We start from the raw sequence: 21,408 nt of genomic DNA on the forward strand, positions 1-21,408 counted from the left end.
CGCCGAGCCCGGCTCCGCGCTCATTGGGTCAGGCGGCCGTCAGTCAGCGCGGCGCTGAGGCGCTTGGGGTGAGGGAGGGGCAGGAAATGCCCCGCTCGGGAGGGGTTGGGAGGAGGGAGAAGGACCCGGATGTGGAGGCGGCCGCGGGGCGTGATGGGAAATGTAGTCCGAGCGGGGATCCCCTGTCCCTGTGGCTCTCGTTAATTGCGTGGTAGGGGTGAGGCTGTTAATTAGCGGCGCTGGGCGGCCAGCAGTCTTGAGGAGGAGTTGGCGTGCAGTCGCCGTGTGTAATCAGAGCGACCCCAAGCCCTGCTGCGGCCCTGGGAAACCAGCCAACAACCACTTGGGTCAGGCAGCGCTGCCCCACACAGCTCTGGCCACAAAAAGTCACCCCCGGGACAGAAAAACCCCCAAAATCTCGTTCAGCCCAGCACAGGAACGGGTGTCCCAGCCCAGAGCTGCCACTGAGGAATACGACAGCGTCCCTGATGATTCCCCACTAACGGTACCTCACAGGGATAGAGAAGCAGAGCAGGGACACTGAGGATTCGGCTGTTGTAAAATACAAACTAAGCTCTCCCTGGTGTCAGCCCTTATTCCACGCTGCTGCCGTCCTTTCGAGGCTCCCAGGCGCTTGTGAACCTCAGATCAATCTGCCTTTCCTCTCCCCGTTAACTTCACATCGACAATTAGTACAGGAAGCGCAATAAAAGCTGCTAGGCTTTAATTACAGCTTGTGTTTTCCACAGGTTTATCTTACAATCACGCGTAGACATGGCAGTGACCTGACAATTAAAAAAGCAGCCAATAAACCAAGCCCTCGCAGACCGCTCTCCAACCAGGATGATTCCTCTCGTGCTTCCAACGCAGAAGTGGCAGCCGGGTGCTGTCCTCAGTAAAAGCCCTCAGGCTGCGTCACTCCAAATCCAAGGCACTTTTCGGGCTCGGTTCCGGCTCGCCCCATCCCAAACCGACCCCACGGGCCGAGCCCTCAGTGGCTCAGGGACTTCCTGCCCTTGAGCATGCGCCGCAGGATAACCTCGATGCCTCCCGGCGTGCTGATGCGCTTGATCCAGCCGTGGGTCCGTTTGCGCTTGCGGTTGTTGGGCTGGTACTCGTTGCCCCGCGCCTTGAGGCGAACCTGCTGCAGGCTCCACGAGGACACCGGGCCGCCGAGGCCGAGGGGCAGCTCTCGGGACCTTGACAGGACGGACGCCGCCCGGAGCTGGAAGGGAGAGGCCGCGACGTGCCGCAGGAGGAGAAAACTTGGCAGGAAAAGAGAAATAAAGAAAATAAATCAGCGGGGAGAGGCCGCGGCGCTGCCCCAAGGCCCTGAGGAGGCAGCGGCGCCTTCAGCACAGCCACGCCGAGGAGGAACGGGGGGAATCTCCGCGGCAGCGGGGGTCAGGCTCGGCCCCGTTACCGGCCCCGTTACGGTTACCGCGGTCCCGTTACCTGCCGCCGGCGGCCCGCGGCCACAGCAGGCCCAGGCCCGCCGCCATCACCTCAGCCCTCCCTAGCAACGCCGTCCTCCCAACAACACCGCCCCCTATTGGCTCCTCGCCGCCGAGGGGGAAAGCGCGCATGCGCCCTGGAGAGCCCAACCCCTCCGTGCCGCCGCGGGGGATGATGGGATTTGTAGTCCTGGAGACGGCCGAGCCCGCCGCGTTGTTACCATGGCGACGGGCTCGGGGTTTGGCCTGGTCCCCCCCAGGCCGTGTCCCAGCGGGCCGCCCGCGGCTCCAAATAGTGGAATAATGGAAAATTTATGGAAAAATAGGACCCCCTGTCCTCCCGGGCTTTGCTGGGAGCTTGCAAGGTGCAAAGCCCACCTGGGCAGGGCGTCCCCTCGCCATCAAAAGTCACCGACAAAACATAACATTTAGAGACATAAACATAAAAACATAGTCCTAACATAAAACATAGCATCTAGAGGCAGCTCAAAATGCAGAGTTATTGCTTGTCAAAACACTGTGGCCATCACCAGCCCCTGCGTTTCCATCCCTTTGCCGTGGCAGGAACACGAGTGACCCCATGGAGGCCCCGTCCCCGTCCTCCCCCACCACCACCCCGTGTCACCGCGGCGTTCCCCATTCACCGATTTACCCCCAAATCTGCACGACATCAGCCTGGCCCACCAGCACCCGGCTCCGGCCGCCTTCCTCCTGTAACACACATACCCTTTTCAGGACAGAGCAGCATCGTGCACAGTGAGGATGATGAGGGTTCATCCTGCTCCCGCTGCTGGGCTGAAAAATGTGGTTTGCAGCCTTTTACGGGGCTGGGTGGTGAGTCACCGATCGTCGGGGCAGATCTCCGCCACCCTTGCTGTCTGCTCTGATCATTAAAAATTGTTTTGCTGGAGGCAAGCTTGGCTGTATCACCAAGAGCAGGCACCAGCTCTGGCTTTTTTCTGTTTTTTGTTTTTTGTTTTTTTTGACTGTTTTGTTGTGTTCCCTCCAGAAGTCCGTACTGGCAGCATCACGTGTTCAGGAGATGTGAATCCAACCCTCCCTAAAACATGGATGTGAAAAAAAAAAAAAAAAGAGAGATACATTCATGATTTTCTATCTGTCGTGTCACAGCTCCTGCGTGCTGCGAGCTCGTGCTTTCTGTGCACACTCACAGGTGCTGAGCTCTGACACACTCGTGGCGTCTGGGAAGCCACAGATACCAAAACAGCGAGAAAACCATAAAAAGATTTCTCCTCCCTGACAAGAGCAGGGATTAACGACGAGTCCTGCTCACAACACATTTCACAGGCACCGCTCTGCTCCAACCCCGCTTGCTGTGGGGCGGCCGCACTGGGAGATGGGGGAACCCCCCATTTGGGTTGGGAAGCCAAGGCCAGCACCGGGCGGGGAGCTCGATAACCCAAATCCTTGGAGGGGGCAAAACCCAACACCCATCCTCCTGCCCCCCCCTGCTCCTGGCAGGCCTCCATGGGCGGGCGCTTGGTTCGGCTTTGACTGGCAAGTCCCCGTGTCTGTCATGCCGAAAGCCCTCCTCCTTAGGAGGGATTTAAGGGGCTTTCTATGGCTAGAGACTACAAGGACAAATAGCACCCCCAAACCCCAGAGCTCGGGTATGAGGCTCCTCTCTCCGCCGGGGCTCATGGGGAGAGGATGGAAGGAGAGATTCCAGTCTAAAGCGGATGAGCTGAGCTGAAGGCACTGCTCCATCCTTCCCCCCACACCGGCGAAAAAATGTGATCAGAGGAGCCGAAAAGCTGAGCAGGCTGCCAGCGCTCGCGTCCTGCTCCCGCTGCCTCGGGCATCTCTCCCTCTCCCCCCTTTGCCTCCTGCAGGAATAAGCCTTTCGTTTGCAGCCTCGACTCCTGACAATCCTTGTCACTAAATGAGGTGAGCAGCGCGATCCGTCTCTCTTTGTGCAGGGGACCTGGAGCCCAAGCCCGCGATGTAGGGCATGCGCTGCAGCAGAGGGGAGGAAGGTGCTCGGCACGGGGAGCAAAAAAATGGCCAAAGGAGCAAAAAATGCCTCGAAGCTGGTGGCCGAAAGGGATTTGCGAGGCGTTTAAATGGGATTGCGGGGGGGAAGCAGCAGCTGGGGAGCAGCTCGGCGTTGTTTGCACTTAAATAGCCCTGTTCCATGAGCATGAGCGTGGGGTTAAAAAGCTGCCCGGCCATAAAACTTAGGAACGGCTGCCGTTGTGATGCAATTGCAGTAAATTATTGCTGGCTCCGGAGGAAGAAGACCTGCTGTTGCTATGTGCGTGTCAAATCTGCTTGGGTTTTTTGGTTGGAGAGCGAGGGGGCACCTGCATGCATCGCTGCCCGGCGGAGGGGGCAGGGTTTTCATCTTCCTTCCTCCTCGCAATGGTTTCTTCCAGGCTGCTCCTGGAGCCTGTAGGACATTTGCTGCCGGAGGAATCGGGCTGGCTTTCCTGCGGCTATGCGGTGGGACCACAGGCGAGCGTGTGCCGGCTCAGGCATCCCCCTGGAAATCCAGGAGGGTTTGGGAAAGCGGTGGGGTGAAGCAGCATGTCAGCCCTGGAGGTCAGGCGCAGGTTACTCCGCTGTGCATTGCATAATCTTTTGTTTCTCAAGGTCTTCTTCCTTCCTAAAGAGAGACGTGTGGCAGGCAGCCAGCCCTGGCTCCAGGCTGCCGTGTGTGCTACGGGCGCTCTGCTCTCCCTGCGATGCTGTTTCTCCACTCAATGCAATTTGTGTCCTGCAGGGCCCTCGGCAGAGCCCTGCCCGCGCCTGGGGACCCTGCACCCAGGGAAAGCGCAGGTTTTGGTTGCATCCCTGAGTACGCTGAGGATTTTGGGGCTGTCTCGGTGGTTTTCTGTTCATGCAGCCGACGAAACCTTCCTGACTGCTTACTCCTGAGTGTCCTGATAAAGCTGCTGTAATTGTATCAGGACGAGGAGGCTGGGTGTACCAGAATAAATCCAGGTGCTTGCCACCAGCTAACGTGGCCGTTTCACATTCCCCCAGAGGGAAGTTTACTTCGCAGGACCGAGGCCGAGCGGCATAAACATTTTCTTGTGCCTATCTGAGACGAGTGCTTAAACAGTTGTTGTCTTTACGTGTTTCTCGATGCCATGGCTTCCCCACTTTGCACTGAGTGAATGAATGGGAGAGGCTGGAAAGAGCATAATGACATTTGCCCATTCCTCAGGAGTGTCGTGTGTCATCATTAATACTCGCGAGCCCCGGAGGGAAGGGATTAGAGCTGAACAAATTATTATGGCAGGTCGGATTCTGGCTGCAGCACATCTCACACTCCTCTCCATGTCCCTGGCATCTCTCCTCTTGAGGATTTGCGAGGAATTAGCAGATATGAAATCCCTGCTACTCCCTGCGGGGGGTCCACGGCTGCGCGCAGGGAAGGGACGGAGGTGCTGAGCAGTGGGGCTGTGGGGGTATTTCTGGCACGGGGGGAGCAGAAGCTGTTTGCAGCCATCAGCTCCTGCAGTAAACGATGCTTTTGGCTCGCTAATTGGGGCCAAATGTTTACCAGGACTTCTGGCAGGGCCAGGCTCGGTGCTGCTTATGGGGCTGTAATGGGGAAATGCACCATCCTTTCCATTCCCCTGCCCATAATTTCGAGGTTCCCCAGCAGGGAGAGGACAGGAGGAGGAGGTTTTTGTCATTTCCATCCCATCCTGGCACAGCCAAGGGGCACTGCGTGACCGTGCCCGCAGTGCTGCCATGCCTTGGGGGAAGAGATGGTGTGAGCACTGCCCCACGGGCTTTATATCAGCCCCACAGGCTATATATCAACTCCACAGGCTGCATGTCAGCCCCACAGACTTTATATCAGCCCCACAGGCTTTATATCAGCCCCACGGGCTCTACGGCAGCGTATCAGCCCCGCGTGGCTGCCTGTCACGTTACCGCGCCGGGCTTTCTGCCCTCCACCCCGCCACGTCGGCTCTTGTCCCATTTTTCTCCAGCTGTGACATGGTGCCGTCAAGTTGTGTAAAATCAGAGGCGCTGCAGCCCAAAGTAGGTCAGTAAGTTGTTTTTCCCAGCTGGGTTGCTCGTGGTGGCAGCAGGGAGGAGGCAGGGAGGATGAAGCCGGAGGACCCGGCGGTGGCATCGGTGCCCGGCGGCACGAGGTCCGGACCTGGGAGCTCGGTCGGCCTCCCCAAATCAATCCTCAGCATCCCTCGAGCCGTCAGCTTCGGAGCTGGGAGCGTTTTCCTGGGGGAAGCGGTGATTTTGGGGAGGGATCCGGACGCGGGTACCGGCTCGTGGCGATGCTCTTCGCTTCCCCAAACCCGCAGCCTGGCGGGCTGGCGCCGTGCTCGCGCCGCGCCTGACTCATTGTTGTGCCTGGCCTTATGTAACCGGTGCCGAAATCTCTGCTGGGGGCGGCGGTGGAAGGTAGCCGGGATGGAGGGGGAAGGGGGGGGAGAAAAAAAGCAGCTCATTGCCATGGTTACCAGCGGCTTCGCAAAGTTCTTCCCATCCGTCTGGTTCCGTTCTCAGCCCTTGCATCTGGCGGAGGGAACGTCCCTCGGCGTTTCTGCCCGCGGCAGACGCTGGGAGGCGGCGGGTGGGAGGTGGGAGACGGGCACGCCGAGCCTCCAGCCCCGGGGATGGAGACTGACATCGGGGTGCTCCGCTTAACCTCCTGCCCCCTCCGTTTCCAGCTCAGCCATCAAACAGTTTGGCCTGTTAGAAGGGCTGCCACGTCTTGGACCGTGAGTTCCAGGGTGGGCAGAGCCAAACGTGGGTATCTCGGGTCTGGGCAGCCCCCTCCTCGCAGAGGGAGCCACGTTCGTGCCCAAAAGCAGACCCCCAGCCCCAGGATTGGGGCAGAGCTGGGCTCCTGGATCTGCCTGCAGAGCTCCCGAGCGTGAGAGCCTTCCAGCAAATCAATTCTGGAAATGAACAGGGTGGACTAATTGAGTTAATCCTGGGAAGTTAATCAATGTCGGGTCGGTTTGGCCAGAAGTCCTGTTTATAATCCACGCAGAGATCATTAATGCCTTGTGAAATGGAGGCGCGCTGCGAGTCCAAGCTGTGTGGAAAGAAATCGGAGGGAGAAGCCACGCCGGGATGTCCAAATGAGCCCTGTCAGGATCATCCCTGGGCTGCGACCACCTCCTGCCTTCCCCTGCCTCGATTCCCCTGCTGGCAGCACCGGGGCAGCCGCAGCAAATCCACAGGGACGTGGGAGAACCAGGGAGCTGCACAGCCCTTGGCCAGCTGGGGCAGAGCTCGTGGGCCTCGTGGGGACTGCAGTGCTCGGGTCTGGCTGTTCTCCTCCCCGGTTTTCCACCTGCCCTGCCTCTCTTAAAAGCACGGTGAGAGAGGAGGCGTTCTCCATCCCAGCACAGAGGCAGTTGGGGATCTTCCAGCCAGCAGCTCCAGCCAGCCTGGTGCCCAGCTCCGCGGGCTCCTCGCCGGTTTGGAAGCTCGGCTCAACAAAACGCACCGGCCCCTTGCCCAGGACGTGCTCAGCTGCACCTTCCCAATGCACCGAGAGCTCCTGCTCCTGCTCCATCCCACAGGATGAGCTCCGGATGAGCAAGGAGAGGCTCCGTGGGCTCCCGGGGAGGTCGCTTTGGTGCTGCAGAGCTCCTGGTGCCGCAGGACCTGAGCTGCATCCTGCACGGACGCGCCTGTGTCCGCAGGGATCGCCGACACGAGCCTGGGGACAAAACCTCAAAGCTCTGGGATGGACACGGCGCAGCCTCAGCCCAGCCCCATGCCCCACGTCCCCACTACGAGCTGGAGCAGCTTTCCTAACGCTGCAGCTCTCTCCCCCACGGGGGCAAAAACCGTGGCACCTCGTGCGCGCTCCTCCCTGCCACGAGCGGCACGAAGCAGGGAAGTCCCTGGCAGAGCTGGGGCGAGCACCAAACGCTGGCCTCTGTCCCGAGAGGAAGAAGGGAGCTGGCACAAATCCCTCCACCTCTGCCAAGGGAGCTGTTCCCCAGCAGGAGCCGGGCTGCTTTCTTCCAGGGGGAACCCACCAGCCGTGCGCGGGGCTGGCGACGGAGCAGGCGCAGGTGCCTTGGCTCTGTGCCGGTGGGGGCCAGGCGGGGGGTGCTGGGGGGCTCCGAGCAGGGTGCAGCATCGCCCTCTTCGCCCCCAAACGCACCGAATTATCAAAGCTGCGAATTATCAGAGCCCTGAGCCCTGCCTGCCTCCGTTCCCTGGGTTGTTTCGCTCGTGCCCTGCCAGCAGCGTGGCCGCGACGCTGCCGGCTGCATTTCGGGGGCTTGCTCGGGGAGTTCAGGGGCTGCTCCCCAGCACAACCCGGATGGTGATGTTTAATTCCCCGCTGGGAACGCACTCCTCCTTCCCTTCCACCCGCTGGGGGGGGGCCACGCTCAGTAACTTGCAGCTGAAGGGGGGGGCCGCCCGTGTCCCCCCAGCCCCCGCCGCGGCTCGCTTTGCTCAGCAGCCCTTCGGCATCAATAATTCACCGTGTTTGGCTTCGTCAATAATAAATGTGCATCAGCCTGGTGGAGAGGGGCGGCAGGAACAGCCCCAGCCCGGGCCATGCGCCCTCGGTGCCAGCCCCAGCTCGGTGCCCCCAGCCCCTGCTGCAGCCACCCCGCTGGTCCCATCACCCCCAACCCTCTCCAAAAGCCCCCCCAAGCTCAAAAACATCCCAAACACCTCAAGAAGAGCAAGCATCAAAAACTGGGCTTGCCTCGGGGCCAGGGAGGATGGTGCTGAGCTCCCCCAGCCTCTCCCAACCCTGCTGTGGGGCTGGAAATATGGGGAGGGGGCTCCCCCCCGCTCTGGGCTGGGTAACTGCCTCTCCCTCCGGTTCTTGCGCTCAGCCTCAATTTGCGGAGTGACTCTAATTAAAACCTCCAGCCCCGCTCCACTGCAATTTGCTAATCGCATCGGTGGTTTGGAGCGCAGCTACGCGCACATATATATTTCATCAGGATAAATAATGCATCCCCATCGCCGAACCTCTCCCCCTAGCCCCATATTTGGTGCCAGAAATAGCTTTTTCAGTTCAGACGGGCTTTTCCTTGGGTGTTCCTCCCTTGGCCAGGGCAGAGCCATCCTTAGGGGCCCATCACCTGGGGACCACGGCGCTTTGCAGCCACAGCACCACGCCAGGCTGGTGATGGGGACGTGGCTCCAGACAAAGCTTGACGAGGGCGCGGGGGTTCCACCTCCGACCAGAAGCAAAACCGAGGTGGCTCAGCGGGGTCGTGCGTTTGGGGAAGCACCAAATTCAGCCCCCAGGAGCGTGCTCTGCCCTCGCTCACACTGCCCTGGCTCTCCCCGCTCGGACTAACACCCTTCTCCTTCCCCTCTCGCCCCGTGCAGGGAGCATAATGCTGAACAGCATCACCGATGGGCTCCTCTGCTGCCTGATGGGCAAAACGACCAACGCCGTGGGGCCGCTGGACAGCGTTGAGGCCGGCAACGGCTACAGCTTCATGGAGGTGAAGCCGGGGAGGATCCTGCGGGTCCGGCACAGCACGCCGAGCCGCCCGGCCGCCGAGCAGCCCGAGGAACCGCAGGCTGGGGGCGCGGAGCGGGGCACGGTGCACTGCAAGCGCAAAATCACCCTGTACCGCAACGGGCAGCTGGTGATCGAGAACCTGGGGGACGCCGTCCGCTCCGAGATCCTGCACTGCCACAACGGCTCGGCGGAGCCCAACAGCACCGTGGAGCTGGAGCTCTCCGAGCTGGCAAACCAAGCCCCCGCCGGCACGCCGGGAGCTGGCACGCCGGGAGCCAGCACGCCGGGACCTGGCGCCCGCGACGCGGCCCCTGCCAAGCGTCGGAAGCGCAAGCCGAAGAAAGTCATCAACATCGACTGCAAGAAGCAGATCACGAGCTGCAAAGGCACGCACAGCGACGTCGTCCTCTTCTTCATCCACGGCGTGGGCGGCTCGCTGGACATCTGGAAGGAGCAGCTGGACTTCTTCACCAAGCTGGGCTACGAGGTGGTGGCTCCCGACCTGGCCGGCCACGGCTGCAGCTCGGCTCCCCAAATCGCCGCCGCCTACACCTTCTACGCGCTGGCCGAGGACATGAGGGCCGTCTTCAAGCGCTACGCCAAGAAGAGGAACATCCTCATAGGGCACTCCTACGGGTAAGGGACACGGGGACACGTAGATGCCTTCATCCTGCTTGCCTTGGCAGCAAACGCTGGAGGAATGCCGGACAAAATGCCAGCGAATGCTGCACGAATCCTGCCCCACCAGGGCCGAGGAGCAGAGCAGGGGTGCAGGGTTTCCAGCCCTAGGTTTATCCTCAGCTCTTATCTCCTCCATCCTCTCGGTGCGTGTTTCTGGGTCTGGCTAATCCCTGCGCCCGCCCTCCCGAGCGCGTGGGCTAGCAAGGAAGCCGGCGGCACTCAGCCTATAAATAGAGTAAGCCCGAGAAAGTCAATTAGAAGGGGACTAAGCACTCCAGAGCAGGCCTGGGAGGAGAGGGAGCGGAGCTGGGCAGGATTAGATGGGAGGAACGAGTGGGACGCAGCCTCCGGCATGGCTGAGCTGATCTCAGGGCGCTGGCGACGTCCCCGCTGTGCCGGTGGCTGCTTCGTGCAGGAACGAGCTCGGTGCACGGCGCTGTGTCTCCCCGCAGGGTCTCCTTCTGCACCTTCCTAGCCCACGAGTACCCAGACCTGGTCCATAAAGTGATCATGATCAACGGAGGGGGCCCGACGGCGCTGGAGCCCAGCCTCTGCTCCATCTTCAACATGCCCACCTGCGTGCTGCACTGCCTGTCCCCGTGCCTGGCCTGGAGCTTCCTCAAGTGAGTCCCCGACCCCGTGCCACCGCTGTCCCCAACCAGCCCAGCCCTGTGCAGGCTCCCAGTTTGGGGACCCCCCCAGCACGGGCAGGGACACCAGCGTGTCCCCAACCCGTGTGATAGCGGCACTGTGCCATGCTGACCCCCTTGCCTGTGCTGGCTCTGTCCCCTAGGGCTGGCTTCGCTCGCCAGGGTGCCAAAGAGAAGCAGCTGCTGAAGGAAGGCAACGCCTTCAACGTGTCCTCCTTCGTGCTGCGCGCCATGATGAGCGGGCAGTACTGGCCCGAGGGCGACGAGGTTTACCACGCGGAGCTGGCCGTGCCCGTGCTGCTGGTGCACGGCATGCACGACAAGTTCGTGCCGGTGGAGGAGGACCAGCGCATGGCTGAGGTACGGGACGGAGCAGGGTTAGGGGGTGAGGGTTGGGGGCTCGTCCCGGCGCTGACGCCCGTCCCCGTGTCCCTCCAGATCCTGCTGATCGCCTTCCTGAAGGTGATCGACGAGGGCAGCCACATGGTGATGATGGAGTGCCCGGAGACGGTCAACACCCTGCTCCACGAGTTCGTCCTGTGGGAGCCCGAGACGCCAGCCGGGGACGGGCAAGGAGAGAAAAAATAAGGTGGCGGGGACGCGGTGACCGGGCTGCTCCGATGGGAGAGACGTTTCGGAGCGCAGAGGGCTTTACGAGCGCAGAGGGGCAGGGTGCAGCCTGCCCCCGCCGGGAGCGGAGCTGATTTTCTTCCCCGGGTCGCAGGCTGGCGGCAGCGGAGCGCGGGGGGCTCCCCCCAGGCACGGGTGCGCGGGGCCGGCAGCGGGACCACGGCAGACCCGGTCGCCGTTCCCCTCGGGGACGGCATGGCAGCCGCTGGAGCGTCTTCATCCTGTTTCGTTGTAGTGTTCTTTTCCTCACGCAGCGACCCCCCCGGGGGGGGGCAGAGATAGAGAGAGAGAGAGAGAGAGGATGCTGCGGGGGGGCTGCTCCCACCTGCAGCAGCGCAGGACGAAGGCAGACGGGGTCCCTGCGGGGAGAGCGCGGTGCGCCCCCCTCCTGGCCTTTTCCTCGCCAGGGCTGGAGGAGCCGACGTGGGATTGCTCGAAGGGGAAGCCAAAAGTGGGATTTGCCTCTCTAACCCTCGGTGGCGGGGGTGGCGACGAGGCTGAGCTCTCCCCCCCAGTGCCACCGTTCGTGCAGTCGTGTCCCCAAACCACTGCCGCTTTAGGTTACTGCAGCGCTGGCTTCTGCACAGCTCCCCCCCTGCTGCTGCCGCCGCCACCGCCGGGGCTCCTCGAGGTGCTCGGAGCCGCCACCACCACCGCGCCGTGCCACCCACCCGCCCTCCCCGGCACCCGCAGCAAACCCCGAGCAACGCGGGGCGGGCGATGCAAACCGGGGCCGAGCGCTCGTTACCAGCACCGGCTCCGTGCACAACCCCACGGATCCCGGGGCCGTTCCTCTCCTCCACCACTCGTGCCCCATAGCCAGGATCCGGGCAGGACCATGGAGGTATATGGGAAGCGCCGGGCATCGTTGTGGGGTCTCCGTGCTCCCGGCAAGGCTGGGGGGCTCCGTGGGACCCCCGAGCGAGCTGGGGCTGTGCTCGGCACGGCTGCTCCCCGGCCCCAAGCCCACGCGCTGGGGATGGCCGCAGCCTCCCCGTTACCCCAAAGAGCAGAGCCGCTCCCCTCGTTGTTTTCTCCTCTTTTTCCCCCCCCCCCCATCTAAACCAAAGAAACAGCCAGGCCTGTTCGTCCCGTGGGATCCTCGCCCTCTGGGTGGGTGCAAGAGCCCCTCTTCATCCTCACCACCCCAGGTCAGCTCCGGGGGCTCCCGGCCGTGCGGGGCTGCCCTATAATCAGAGCTGGCACCCCAAAACCGAGCGATGGGGAAGAGGAAGGGCCCTTGGGAGCTGGCGCCAGCGCGGCAGGGACCGCGTGTGACGAGTGCCACCGCACGAGCCACGCTCCGTCCCCTCCGCCACCGCCCGCCCGCGCCCACCACTGCAGCCTCCTGTCTCATAATGAGAATTTTAACGCCCTAAACCCGGGTGCGGACGCGTTTCCGCACCCCTACCCCGAATCACGGCTCTGCCCCCTCCTCCTTGCTGCACCCCCCCAAAACGGGCCGGAGGCCACCGTCAGCGCCACGGCCCTACACCCTCTGTCGCCACGGAGTCTGTGCCGCTCGTACCGCCATCGCTTGCGCTAAGGCAAAGGCAAAACGCCCCCCGCTGCCCCCCGCCGCTGAGCCCCGCGCCGTGTTCGTGCCATTTCATACAGTAAAGCCGTGTTATATTCTCAGCCGCGTCCGACTCGGTCACGGGGGGACAGGGTTTGGGAGCGGGGCAGCGAGGGGAAGCGAAGCCCGAAGCCACGGGGAGAGCTTCGAGTCGTCATCACGCCCACAGCCCTGCCGGGATTTATTCCTCACCGTTTAGGGGACGGGTAAAAATAAATAGGAAAAAACTCTCACCGTCGCTCCCGAGATAAAAACACGCCGCCACGCCGCCCTCGCCTCCTGGGGAGGCGCAAGGGGGTGAAGGCGAGGGGTGTCCCCAGCCCCCCCGGTGTCTCCCCAGGGTGCTCAGCGCCCACCCTGGATGTCCGCTGGCCGGAGCTGCCGCTCGCCCTCGGCCAGGAAGATGCGCATGGCCCTGTGCAGCATGTGCACACCCAGGCGCCGGCGCCTCTCGGGTGGCCAGCTCGCCGCCGCGCCGTAGCAGTTCCCCTTCCGCTGGTTGGTGATGCTCTGCAGCCCTGCAGGGACGGGATCAGCACCCTCAGCCCCCCCAGGATGGGCTCAGCACCCTTGTTCCTCCCCGTTAGCACCCGCAGCCCCAAAGGGTCCCCGCTAGCACCCTCTCCCAGGCATCTTTCCCCTGCTGGAGATGGAGAATGGGGGGGCTTGTGCCCAAACCCCGCGCTGCCGACCAGGCACCCCAAACCCCCCGTGCACCCCAGGACAGGCTGCAGCCCCCTGCTCTGCACGCAGGGGGGTCGGAGAGGTGGCAGAGCCGATCCCGGGACCTTTTCCCCCAGGCCACAACCCCACTCACCCAGAGCCTCCACCACGCAGCTCTCCCTCGTGTACGCCTCGGCCGGCACGCTGCTCTGGAAGCAGTGCACGGAGATGACGCCCTGCCCGCTCCCCCAGATCTCCAGGATGCGCCGCACCTTGGGGCAGCCCTGCGGGACGGCGGCACCGTCACCACGGCCCCGTGCCCACCACCGTGGCCTCGAACACCCCCCCCGGGACAATCCCCAGTGCATCCCACCTTCCTCGTGCCTGCCCGATACTGGCTCAGAGCCTCGGAGAGGTGGCAGTAGGGCCGGGCGCGCGTCCCCTTGCCCACGTAGAAGATGGCTTGGACGAAGGTCCTGAAGCACTCCGCTGGGCTCAGGCGGTGGCAGCGCAGCGGCAGGTCCTGGGTGACCCTGGGGGTCCAAACACCAACCCTCGAGGCTTGAAAGACCTCCGGGGGGGGGCACCAGCCCCAGAACCCCCAGGGCGCACGCAGCCCAGCCCTACCTGGGGTCGAGGAGGAGGTAGTTGAAGCTGGCTTTCCGCAGCCCCTCACGCCAGTGCCGGCTCCGGTCGGGGCGGTCGAATTGCTGCGCCAACACCCGCTCGTCCTGGGCGCAGTCGGGGACGTGGCCGGTCTGCAGCGCGGCCGCCAGCTCGGGGCTGTGCCCTGGGGTGGCCACGGGGGGGTTGGGGAACACCCCAAGACCCCCCCATCAGGTTTAGAGAGACGGGGGGGGGGGGGTTCCCCAGGACTCACCCTCCGGGCTGCGGCTCAGCTTCTCCAGGCGCCGCAGGTAGATGCGCCGGGTGAATTCTGTGATGGGTCCGGGGTCCTCCCCCAGCACCCGCAGCCGCCGGCGGAGCGCCTCGTCGGAGAGCACCCGTGGGACCCGTGCTGGCCCCTTGGGGACCGCGGTGTCCCCGGGGCTGGTGGCTTCTGCACCGGGGCTGTGCTGCTCGCTGGGCACCCGTCCCTTGTGCTCCACGGCGCGATGGGGGACGCAGACGGTGGGTGAGGGTGGCACCGGTGGGCTCCCCAGGTCCAGCACCCTGGGGTTGGTGGCGTGGGGGGAGCCCTGGGGGTCTGATGGGGAGTCCTGGAAGGGGTCATGGTCCCCAGGACCCAGCAGCACCGTGGAGATGGAGCTGGGGGAGCCCTGAGGATCTGATGGGGGGTTGTGGGGGGATCTTTGGTCCCCAGGACCCAGCAGCACCGTGGAGATGGAGCTGGAGGAGCCCTGAGGGTCTGACGGGGAGTCCCGGGGGGGGTCGCGGTCCCCAGGACCCAGCAGCACCGTGGGGCTGGAGCTGCTGCCCCCCAGGGGGGAGCTGGGCTGGCTGGGGGTCCTGGGGAGGATCTGGGTGTCATCCAGGGAAGCCATGCCTCCTCCGTCCCCGCTGGACACATCCGCACCCCCAAGGGCGACGCGGTGCCCCAGGGTGGGGGCGGTGTCCCCGGGGACACCCCTGGGTGCTCTGACCCTGGGGGGCCTCCGGGGCATCTCCAGGGTGGTGTCAAAGAGGGAGGAAGAGGAGGAGGAGGCGCCGAGCCGCTCCGCTGATGCCTGGAGGCGCCTCTTGGTGCGGGGGGTGACGTGGCAGAACTGGGGGGGCTGCAAGGTGCCACCCCCTGCAGCGAGACCGGCCGGGCTGCGAGGGGTCCTCGGGGTGCCAGGAGGGGAGCCCCCGAGGGTGCAGCCTCGGAGCAGCGCAGGCAGCTCCCCCACAACTGGGGGGCTCCGGGGGGGCAGCTCCTGGGGTCCTGCTTCACCCTGGCACCCTCTGGCCTCGCTGGGCTCCAGCGTCTCCACCGCGGTGACGAAGCACTCACTGGCCGTGCTGCTGTCCTCCTCCCCGAGGCCGCTGCAGTCACTGCCCTCAGCTCCTCTGCAACCCAGGGGCCGGGGGGGGCTCCTGGCCCCAGTTCTGGGCTTGGGGCCCCCCCTCGTCCCCGTCCTTCTTGGGGTTCCCTGCCCAGGCTCGTCCCCAGCACACAGCAGGGTGCTGGAGGCGAGGGGCTGCTGGGGGAAAGCCGAGCCTCTGGGGGGGCACGGGGGGAAGGAGGGGACGGAGGCGGGCAGGGGACAGCCCGGCCACGCTGGGGGCTCCCCAGACCCGTGGCTGTTCCCTGGTTCCAGCTCACCCAGCTGGGACAGGCGGGTGCTGCTCAGGGGCCCCCCGTCGGAGCAATCCTCGGTCAGGAAGGACAGCGAGCGCCTGGGCCCCCACGGGGCTACGGGGTCGGGATGGGGCTCAGCACCCGGCCCCCCAAGAGGAGGAGCAGCAGCAGCAGCGCCCCAAAACCAGCCGCAGCAGCACCCCGAGGGGGGGTTATTCCCTGCAGGGGGGCAGCCCTGGACGTGCAGGGGGTCGCGCAGGAGCGGCGCGCGCAGCCGGCAGCCCCGCGGCAGCGCCAGGTCGACGGCTCGCTTCCCATCCTGCGGGGAGGGGACGCTGCTGTGACACCCCCAGCAAGGACGGGGACCCCGGCAGCAGCTCGGTGCTGTCCCCAAAGCCCCCCCCCAGCTCACCTGGTCGCGGAGATCCGGATACCCCCCCGTCTTCAGCCGGTGGCACCCCCGGGACACGGCGATGCGCAGCGGTTGGAGCTCCTGGGGGGACCTGGCACAAGATTGGGGTCACTGCTGTCCCCTCGGTGCCTCCAGTGACCCCCCCCAGCCACAGTTCGCCACCCCCCCGTTCCTCCCACCAGTAGCCAAGTGGTTGGGGGTGACCCCCCCACGAGGCAGGAGCAGTTTGGGGTCAGCCCCCAGCTCCAGCAGGGCCTCCAGCACCCTGCGGCACGGCCAGCGGGGGGGGGGGTCACCGGCCTGCACCCCCCCCGGGTCACCCCCCACCCCCTGGGTCACCCCAAACTGTGCACGGCCCCTGCCTGCACCTGCCCCAGCGCCCCTCCGTGGGGCTGAGCCCCCCGATCCGCGGCCATACAGGGGAGGGGGGGCCAACAGCGCAACAACCCCCCCCCAAGGCACCCAACACCCCCTTCCCTAGACCCCCCCACCCTTAAAGCAGTGCACGCAGCACCCCCCCGCAACACCACCCACACCAGACCCCCCCCATACAACGCGAAGAAGCCCCCCCCAGCGCAACACCCCCCCCCCCAATGCACTGAGGGGTGCCCTAAGCGAGCCCCCCCGGGCCCCCCCCCCGTTAATGCAACGGCCCCGGGTGCAGGGCGTGCAATGGCCTCCGGTGCAAGCCCCCCCCCCCCCAAAAACCGCGCCCCCCCCCCCCTTACGGCGCTCGGCGCCCCCCCTCCGTCTCGCACCGCCCCGCTCCATTCATGCCGCCCCCCGCGCGCGCGCGCGCGCGCCCCCGCCCATTCAAACCCCCCCGCGCGCCGCCGCTCATTGGTCGCCTCGCCGGCCAATAGGAGGCGGCCTCGGGATGCCCCGCCCACAACTCGAAGGGGCGGGGCCGTAGCGCCCAGTGCCTCCCAGTAACCCTGACCCGGCATTGCCCAGTTCCTCCCAGTAACCTGGCACCTGCGCTTCCCAGTGCCTCCCAGTAACCCTGCCCCTGCAGCTCCCAGTTCCTCCCAGTGCCCTGCCCCAGCATCGTCCAGTGCCACCCAGTGCCCTGCACCAGTATCGCCCAGTAACCCTGACCCCCTACACCATCCAGTTCCTCCCAGTGCCCTGCCCCTGAATAACCCAGTTCCTCCCAGTAACCCTGCCCCAGCATCACCCAGTTCCTCCCAGTAACCCTGCCCCAGCCTCTCCCAGTCCCTCCCAGTAACCCCACCCCAGCATCACCCAGTTCCTCCCAGTAACCCCACCCAGACCCCCCAGTCCCCCTCCCACAACCAAAACCCACAACCCACCCCACCCCGTGCCCCCCACCCCTCCCCACGCCCCCACCCCACACAGCAAGGGCCTAGCAGACCCCACACCCCCCTTAGCACCCCCAACACCACACCACACACCGACCGGTCCTAAAAACACCTTTTTTTCCCCCAAACCCCACCACGGACCAAAAGGGGCGCACGGGGACGCTCCGGGGGCACACGGCGGCCCCAGGACGCGGTGGCCACCGGCGGGGGGCCTCAGAGGGTGGCCGTGACCTCGGAGGGGGGGGGGTCACAGGGTGGCGGTGACCTCGGGGGGGGGGTCAGACGGTGGCCTCGGCCTCGGGGGGCTCGTCGCCCTCCAGCAGGCTGTAGGCGGCGTGGGTCTGGAAGGGGCGCTGCAGGGGGTGCGCCAGCAGCTTGGCCATGCAGTTGTGCAGCTCCACCGCCGGCCCCGTCAGCGCCACCTCGTACTTGTAGTTGGTGCCCTTGGCGTCCAGGCTGCTGAAGAAGGCGTAGAGCTCCTGGGGAGGGACACGGGGACACCCCCCCCACACAGCTTCGGGTAGCGGAGTGGGGGGGGGGACACAGCACGAACCCCCCTGTCCTCCCCTTCCATCCCTCCCCGACCTCGTCCTGCGCTCACCTTCCAGCTCGTCTCGTCCTCCTTCTCCTCCGCCCCGTTGTGGATGTAAACCACGTCGAAGAAGAAGTAGGGGCACTGCAGCATCTTCTGCGGGTTGGGGGGGCGGGGGGGGGGGGACCGGGCACGGTTTTTGGGTGTGCTGGGCACCACCCGAGCTCACCCCCCCAGGGGTCTGGGCGCAGCTCTTGGACACGCCAGGCACCATCGGAGCCCACCCGTGGCACCCCGAGGGGCTGGGAACAGCTCTTGGATGCACCGGACACCCCCCGAGCCCACCCCCACAGGGTCCCTGGGGGTCCGGGCACGGCTTTTGGACACGTCAGACACCCCCGAGCCCACCCACATGGGGTCCGGGCACAGCTTTTGGACACCCCAGACACCCCCCGAGCTCGCCCATGGCACCCCATGCTCTTGGACGCACCGGACACCCCCTGAACCCACCCACATGGGGTCCCAGGGGGTCCGGGCACGGTTTTTGGACGCACCGGACACCCCCCCGAGCCCACCCTTGGCACCCCGGGGTCCCTACCTTCATCTGCTCCGAGGCAGAGAACTGGGGCTGGCAGCCCGGGCGGCCGAGCACCAGGATGGTGCGCACCACGTAGGGCGGCGGGATGGTCTGCACGTTCTCCGTCACCGGCAGCTCGATCTTCTGCTGGCTGCACCGGGGTGGGGGGGACACCACGGGGGGGCTGAGACCTCCCCCACCTCCCTCTGAGCAAACCCAGCACCCCTAAAACCCACTGGGGGGGGCGGCGCCGCAGGCACCCCGGTCGTTTGGTTTTTAGGGTGATGCCCCTATGTTTTTTAGGGCCCCCAGCCCCCCGTGCGCCCCCCCCCCGGCTGTACTCACATGAGGTTGAAGAGCCCCTCGAGATCTGCAGCCTGAGCTAAGGACAGATCCCAAAAAACAGACCCCTCCCCGCCCCCCAGACCGTTGTGTCCCCCCCCTGGTGGGGGTCCTGAGCTCAGACCCGGTGCCCGGGGATGCCCCAGGGTGGGGAGAAAAATCCCAAGAAATGGTTTTTGGGGCCGGAGGGGAAGGAGCTCAGCCTCACAGCCCCGGCGTGGCCACAGCGGGGACGGCAGCGAGGCCGCGGATCTGCTGCCATCTGCAGGCAAAGGGCCTGGAAGGGCCCTGCGGGAACCCAAGGGACCCCAATGGCACCCAAAGGGACCCCGACGGCACCCAAAGGGGACCCCACATGCTCCGAGCCCCCAGCCCCTTGGGCTCACTGCCGGCACGGATACTGAAGGACTTGCAGACGACGGTCTCCAGGTCGTAGAGGCAGCTGCAGACCTCGCGGGGGTCCGAGGTGAACCCTGAGAGCTGAGGGGAGATGGGGTGAGGGGGGCACGGAGCTGTCGCCATCCCCATCCTATCCCCGTTCCCATCCCATCCCGTCCTCATCCCCATCCCCATCCCATCCTGTCCCCAACCTGTCCCTGTCCCTATCCCATCCCATCCCCGTCCCGCTCACCCACGTGGCGTCGTTGTTCACCACCACCAGCGCGAACTCGTGGCTCTTGTCGATCTTGTGCTTCGTCCTCACGAACATCTCGATCATCTTCTGCGAGATGTTCAGCGCGTTGGTCTTGGACCTGCGGGACGGGATGGAACGGGACGGGGACGCTGCGCTCAGCGCCACCACCCCCAAAACCCCACCACCAGTCAAACCAGTCCCCTCTCCAAACCCCGACACTCACCCATTAAACGACTCCAGCTTGGGCAGAGCCATCTCCTCCGCCAGGTCCAGGCAGATGATCTGGGAGGGGGGCGAGAAGGGGATGATGCTGAACACCCCCAGCCCCACCGGGACCCCCCGGGACCCCCCCAAACCCCCAGTACCCGACACCTCACTCACCACCTTCTCGGGGCAGTTCACCCGGGGCGTCTTCACCTGCACCTCTGCGGGGTGCGCGGGGCCGGGCCAGGCGGTGCCGTCGGGGGCGGCGGTGCTTTGGGGGCTGTCGTCGGCGCTGGCGGCTTCGCCCTCGCCCTCGCTGCGGTTTCCCACGCTGGTTTGGGCGCTCAGCGCCCGGTCCTCGGCGCCCTCGGGGTTGGAACGGGTGCGGGGTCGCTGCTCCCCCAGCGCCTTCTCCTCCTCTTCCTCGGCGGCACTGCCCGGCTCCGACGTGTCCATGCCGCAGCCGCGCTCCATGGTGGGGTGCTGGGGGGGTGCTGGGGGGGCTGCGGGGGTGTTATTGGGGTTAGGTGCCCACCCCTTGTGCCTCCTGACCCTGTGACACTGTGGTGTCCCCCTCCCGCTGCCCAGGGTAGCCCTGACCCCATAAAATTTCTCTCGCTCCCTGTGCCTCCTCTGTGCACCCCCCTGACCCCATGCACCCCGATGACCCTGCGCAACCCCCACTGACCTTGTGTCCCCCCTTGACCCCGTGCACCCCCCCGACACCATGCAACCCCACCTTGACCCTGTGCCCCCCCTCTGATCCCGTGCACCCTCCCGACCCCATATCCCCCCTTGACCCCGTGCAACACCCCCGACCCCGTGAACCCCCCCCCCAACCCCATGCACCCCACCTTGACCCCGTGCACCCCCCCCCAGCCCTTGCGGACCCATACACCCCCACGCCCCCCCCACCCCGTGCACCCCCCTCACCCCCTGCGGACCCCCGACCCCGTGCACTCCCCCTCGCCCCATGCACCCCCCTGGGCCCCCCTCACCCCCTCTGTGCCCCCCCCTCGACCCCGTGCATCCCCCCAGCCCCTGTGGACCCCCCCCCCAGCCCCTGTGGCCCCCCCCCCGGCCCCTTGTGGACCCCCCCTGGCCCCTTGTGGACCCCTGCCCCCATGCACTCCCCATGCACCCCCTTTACGCACCCCCTCTGTGCCCCCCCCCGCCCCGTACCCCCCCCTAGCCCCCCGGCGCGCGCTCACCCGCTCTCGGCCGCCCGAGCCCCGCCCGCTGCTGCCCGGAAGTGGCGGCGCGCGGGGGCTGCTGGGAGTTGTAGTTCCCTGGGGGGGGGACCGCCGGGCACGTGGGGGGGGGACAGGAACCGCCCCCGGCACCCCAAAAACCCATGCACGACCCCCTGCACCCATGCAACCTCCCCCTGCACCTATGCAAACCTCCCTGCACCCATGCAATGGTCCCTGCACCCCAAACACTGATGCAACACCTCCTGCACCCATGCAACCCCCCTGCACCCCAAACACTCATGCAACACCCCCTGCACCCATGCAATGGTCCCTGCACCCCAAACACCCATTCACAACCCCCTGCACCCCGAAAACCCATTCACGACCTTCTGCACCCATGCAACGTCCCCTGCACCCATGCAATGGCCCCTGCAGCCCAAACACCCCATGCACAAACCTCCCGCACCCATGCACCATCCCTCTGCACCCCGAACACCCATGCAACACCCCCTGCACCCATACAACGCCTCCTGCACCCATGCAATGCTCCCTGCACCCCAAACACCCATGCACATCCTCCCACACCCACTCCCCATCCCTCTGCACCCTAACTGCCCCTTTGCACCCCGTGCACCATCTCCCAGCACCCACCTGCCCTGAGCGGGCTCCCTCCTGGCCCTGCACACCCCAGCACCCCGTGCTGTGCCCCCCAGCACCCCAAATGTTCGTGTGCCCCTCTGCAACCCCAAACTTTGGGGGTTGTGCAAGGGCGCAATGCTGGGTGCATGCTCTTGGCGGGGTGCACGAGCACCCAGTTGCATGGGGAGGGTCTGG

General features: G+C 65.4%; 4 protein-coding genes across 5 annotated transcripts; 1 reads left to right on the forward strand and 3 right to left on the reverse strand.

The window, feature by feature from the left end:
• Positions 1–693: 693 nt before the first annotated feature.
• On the reverse strand, positions 694–1,605 carry MRPL34 (mitochondrial ribosomal protein L34). Its single transcript, XM_084498996.1, has 2 exons — positions 1,456–1,605; positions 694–1,265 (listed from the first exon to the last, which is right to left on the reverse strand). Exons 1-2 carry the CDS (start codon positions 1,584–1,586, stop codon positions 992–994), a joined length of 405 nt encoding a protein of 134 aa, XP_084355122.1. The 5' UTR covers positions 1,587–1,605; the 3' UTR covers positions 694–991.
• A 1,415-nt stretch (positions 1,606–3,020) lies between these two features.
• ABHD8 (abhydrolase domain containing 8) lies at positions 3,021–12,515 on the forward strand. The gene is made up of 5 exons (XM_084498981.1): positions 3,021–3,362; positions 8,778–9,552; positions 10,050–10,220; positions 10,391–10,607; positions 10,686–12,515. Exons 2-5 carry the CDS (start codon positions 8,786–8,788, stop codon positions 10,833–10,835), a joined length of 1,305 nt encoding a protein of 434 aa, XP_084355107.1. The 5' UTR covers positions 3,021–3,362; positions 8,778–8,785; the 3' UTR covers positions 10,836–12,515.
• A 142-nt stretch (positions 12,516–12,657) lies between these two features.
• Positions 12,658–16,545, reverse strand: ANKLE1 (ankyrin repeat and LEM domain containing 1; the record flags this gene model as incomplete). Its single annotated transcript, XM_084498410.1, has 7 exons — positions 12,658–12,971; positions 13,271–13,400; positions 13,490–13,649; positions 13,744–13,906; positions 13,997–15,677; positions 15,771–15,861; positions 16,499–16,545. 7 exons carry the CDS (start codon positions 16,543–16,545, stop codon positions 12,799–12,801), a joined length of 2,445 nt encoding a protein of 814 aa, XP_084354536.1. The 3' UTR covers positions 12,658–12,798.
• A 647-nt stretch (positions 16,546–17,192) lies between these two features.
• BABAM1 (BRISC and BRCA1 A complex member 1) lies at positions 17,193–20,654 on the reverse strand. 2 transcript variants are annotated; one of them, XM_084498988.1, is made up of 10 exons: positions 20,593–20,654; positions 19,559–19,884; positions 19,401–19,459; positions 19,175–19,295; positions 18,945–19,023; positions 18,547–18,571; positions 18,223–18,352; positions 17,694–17,780; positions 17,358–17,571; positions 17,193–17,323 (listed from the first exon to the last, which is right to left on the reverse strand). In XM_084498988.1, exons 2-9 carry the CDS (start codon positions 19,853–19,855, stop codon positions 17,371–17,373), a joined length of 999 nt encoding a protein of 332 aa, XP_084355114.1. In that variant the 5' UTR covers positions 19,856–19,884; positions 20,593–20,654; the 3' UTR covers positions 17,193–17,323; positions 17,358–17,370. The 2 variants fall into 2 exon arrangements, with proteins under 2 accessions (XP_084355114.1, XP_084355113.1); XM_084498987.1 differs by having other exon boundaries at positions 17,193–17,571; positions 20,593–20,653.
• Between the last annotated feature and the right edge of the window lie 754 nt (positions 20,655–21,408).

Source organism: Aythya ferina (assembly GCF_964211825.1).
Source record: "Aythya ferina genome assembly, chromosome: 26".
Taxonomy (NCBI): Eukaryota; Metazoa; Chordata; class Aves; order Anseriformes; family Anatidae; genus Aythya; species Aythya ferina.

Bases quoted from the DNA above. Each gene is read 5' to 3' on its own strand.
- MRPL34 (XM_084498996.1), bottom strand. From the start codon at position 1,586: ATGCGCGCTTTCCCCCTCGGCGGCGAGGAGCCAATAGGGGGCGGTGTT. The intron at 1,266-1,455 runs GTAACGGGACCG...TTTCCTGCCAAG, and splicing joins CCGCGGGCCGCCGGCGGCAG to TTTTCTCCTCCTGCGGCACG.
- ABHD8 (XM_084498981.1), top strand. From the start codon at position 8,786: ATGCTGAACAGCATCACCGATGGGCTCCTCTGCTGCCTGATGGGCAAA. The intron at 9,553-10,049 runs GTAAGGGACACG...GTCTCCCCGCAG, and splicing joins CTCATAGGGCACTCCTACGG to GGTCTCCTTCTGCACCTTCC. The intron at 10,221-10,390 runs GTGAGTCCCCGA...TCTGTCCCCTAG, and splicing joins CTGGCCTGGAGCTTCCTCAA to GGCTGGCTTCGCTCGCCAGG.
- BABAM1 (XM_084498988.1), bottom strand. From the start codon at position 19,855: ATGGAGCGCGGCTGCGGCATGGACACGTCGGAGCCGGGCAGTGCCGCC. The intron at 19,024-19,174 runs GTGAGCGGGACG...ATCTCCCCTCAG, and splicing joins TGAACAACGACGCCACGTGG to CTCTCAGGGTTCACCTCGGA. The intron at 17,781-18,222 runs GTAGGGACCCCG...CCCAACCCGCAG, and splicing joins CTGCCTCGGAGCAGATGAAG to AAGATGCTGCAGTGCCCCTA.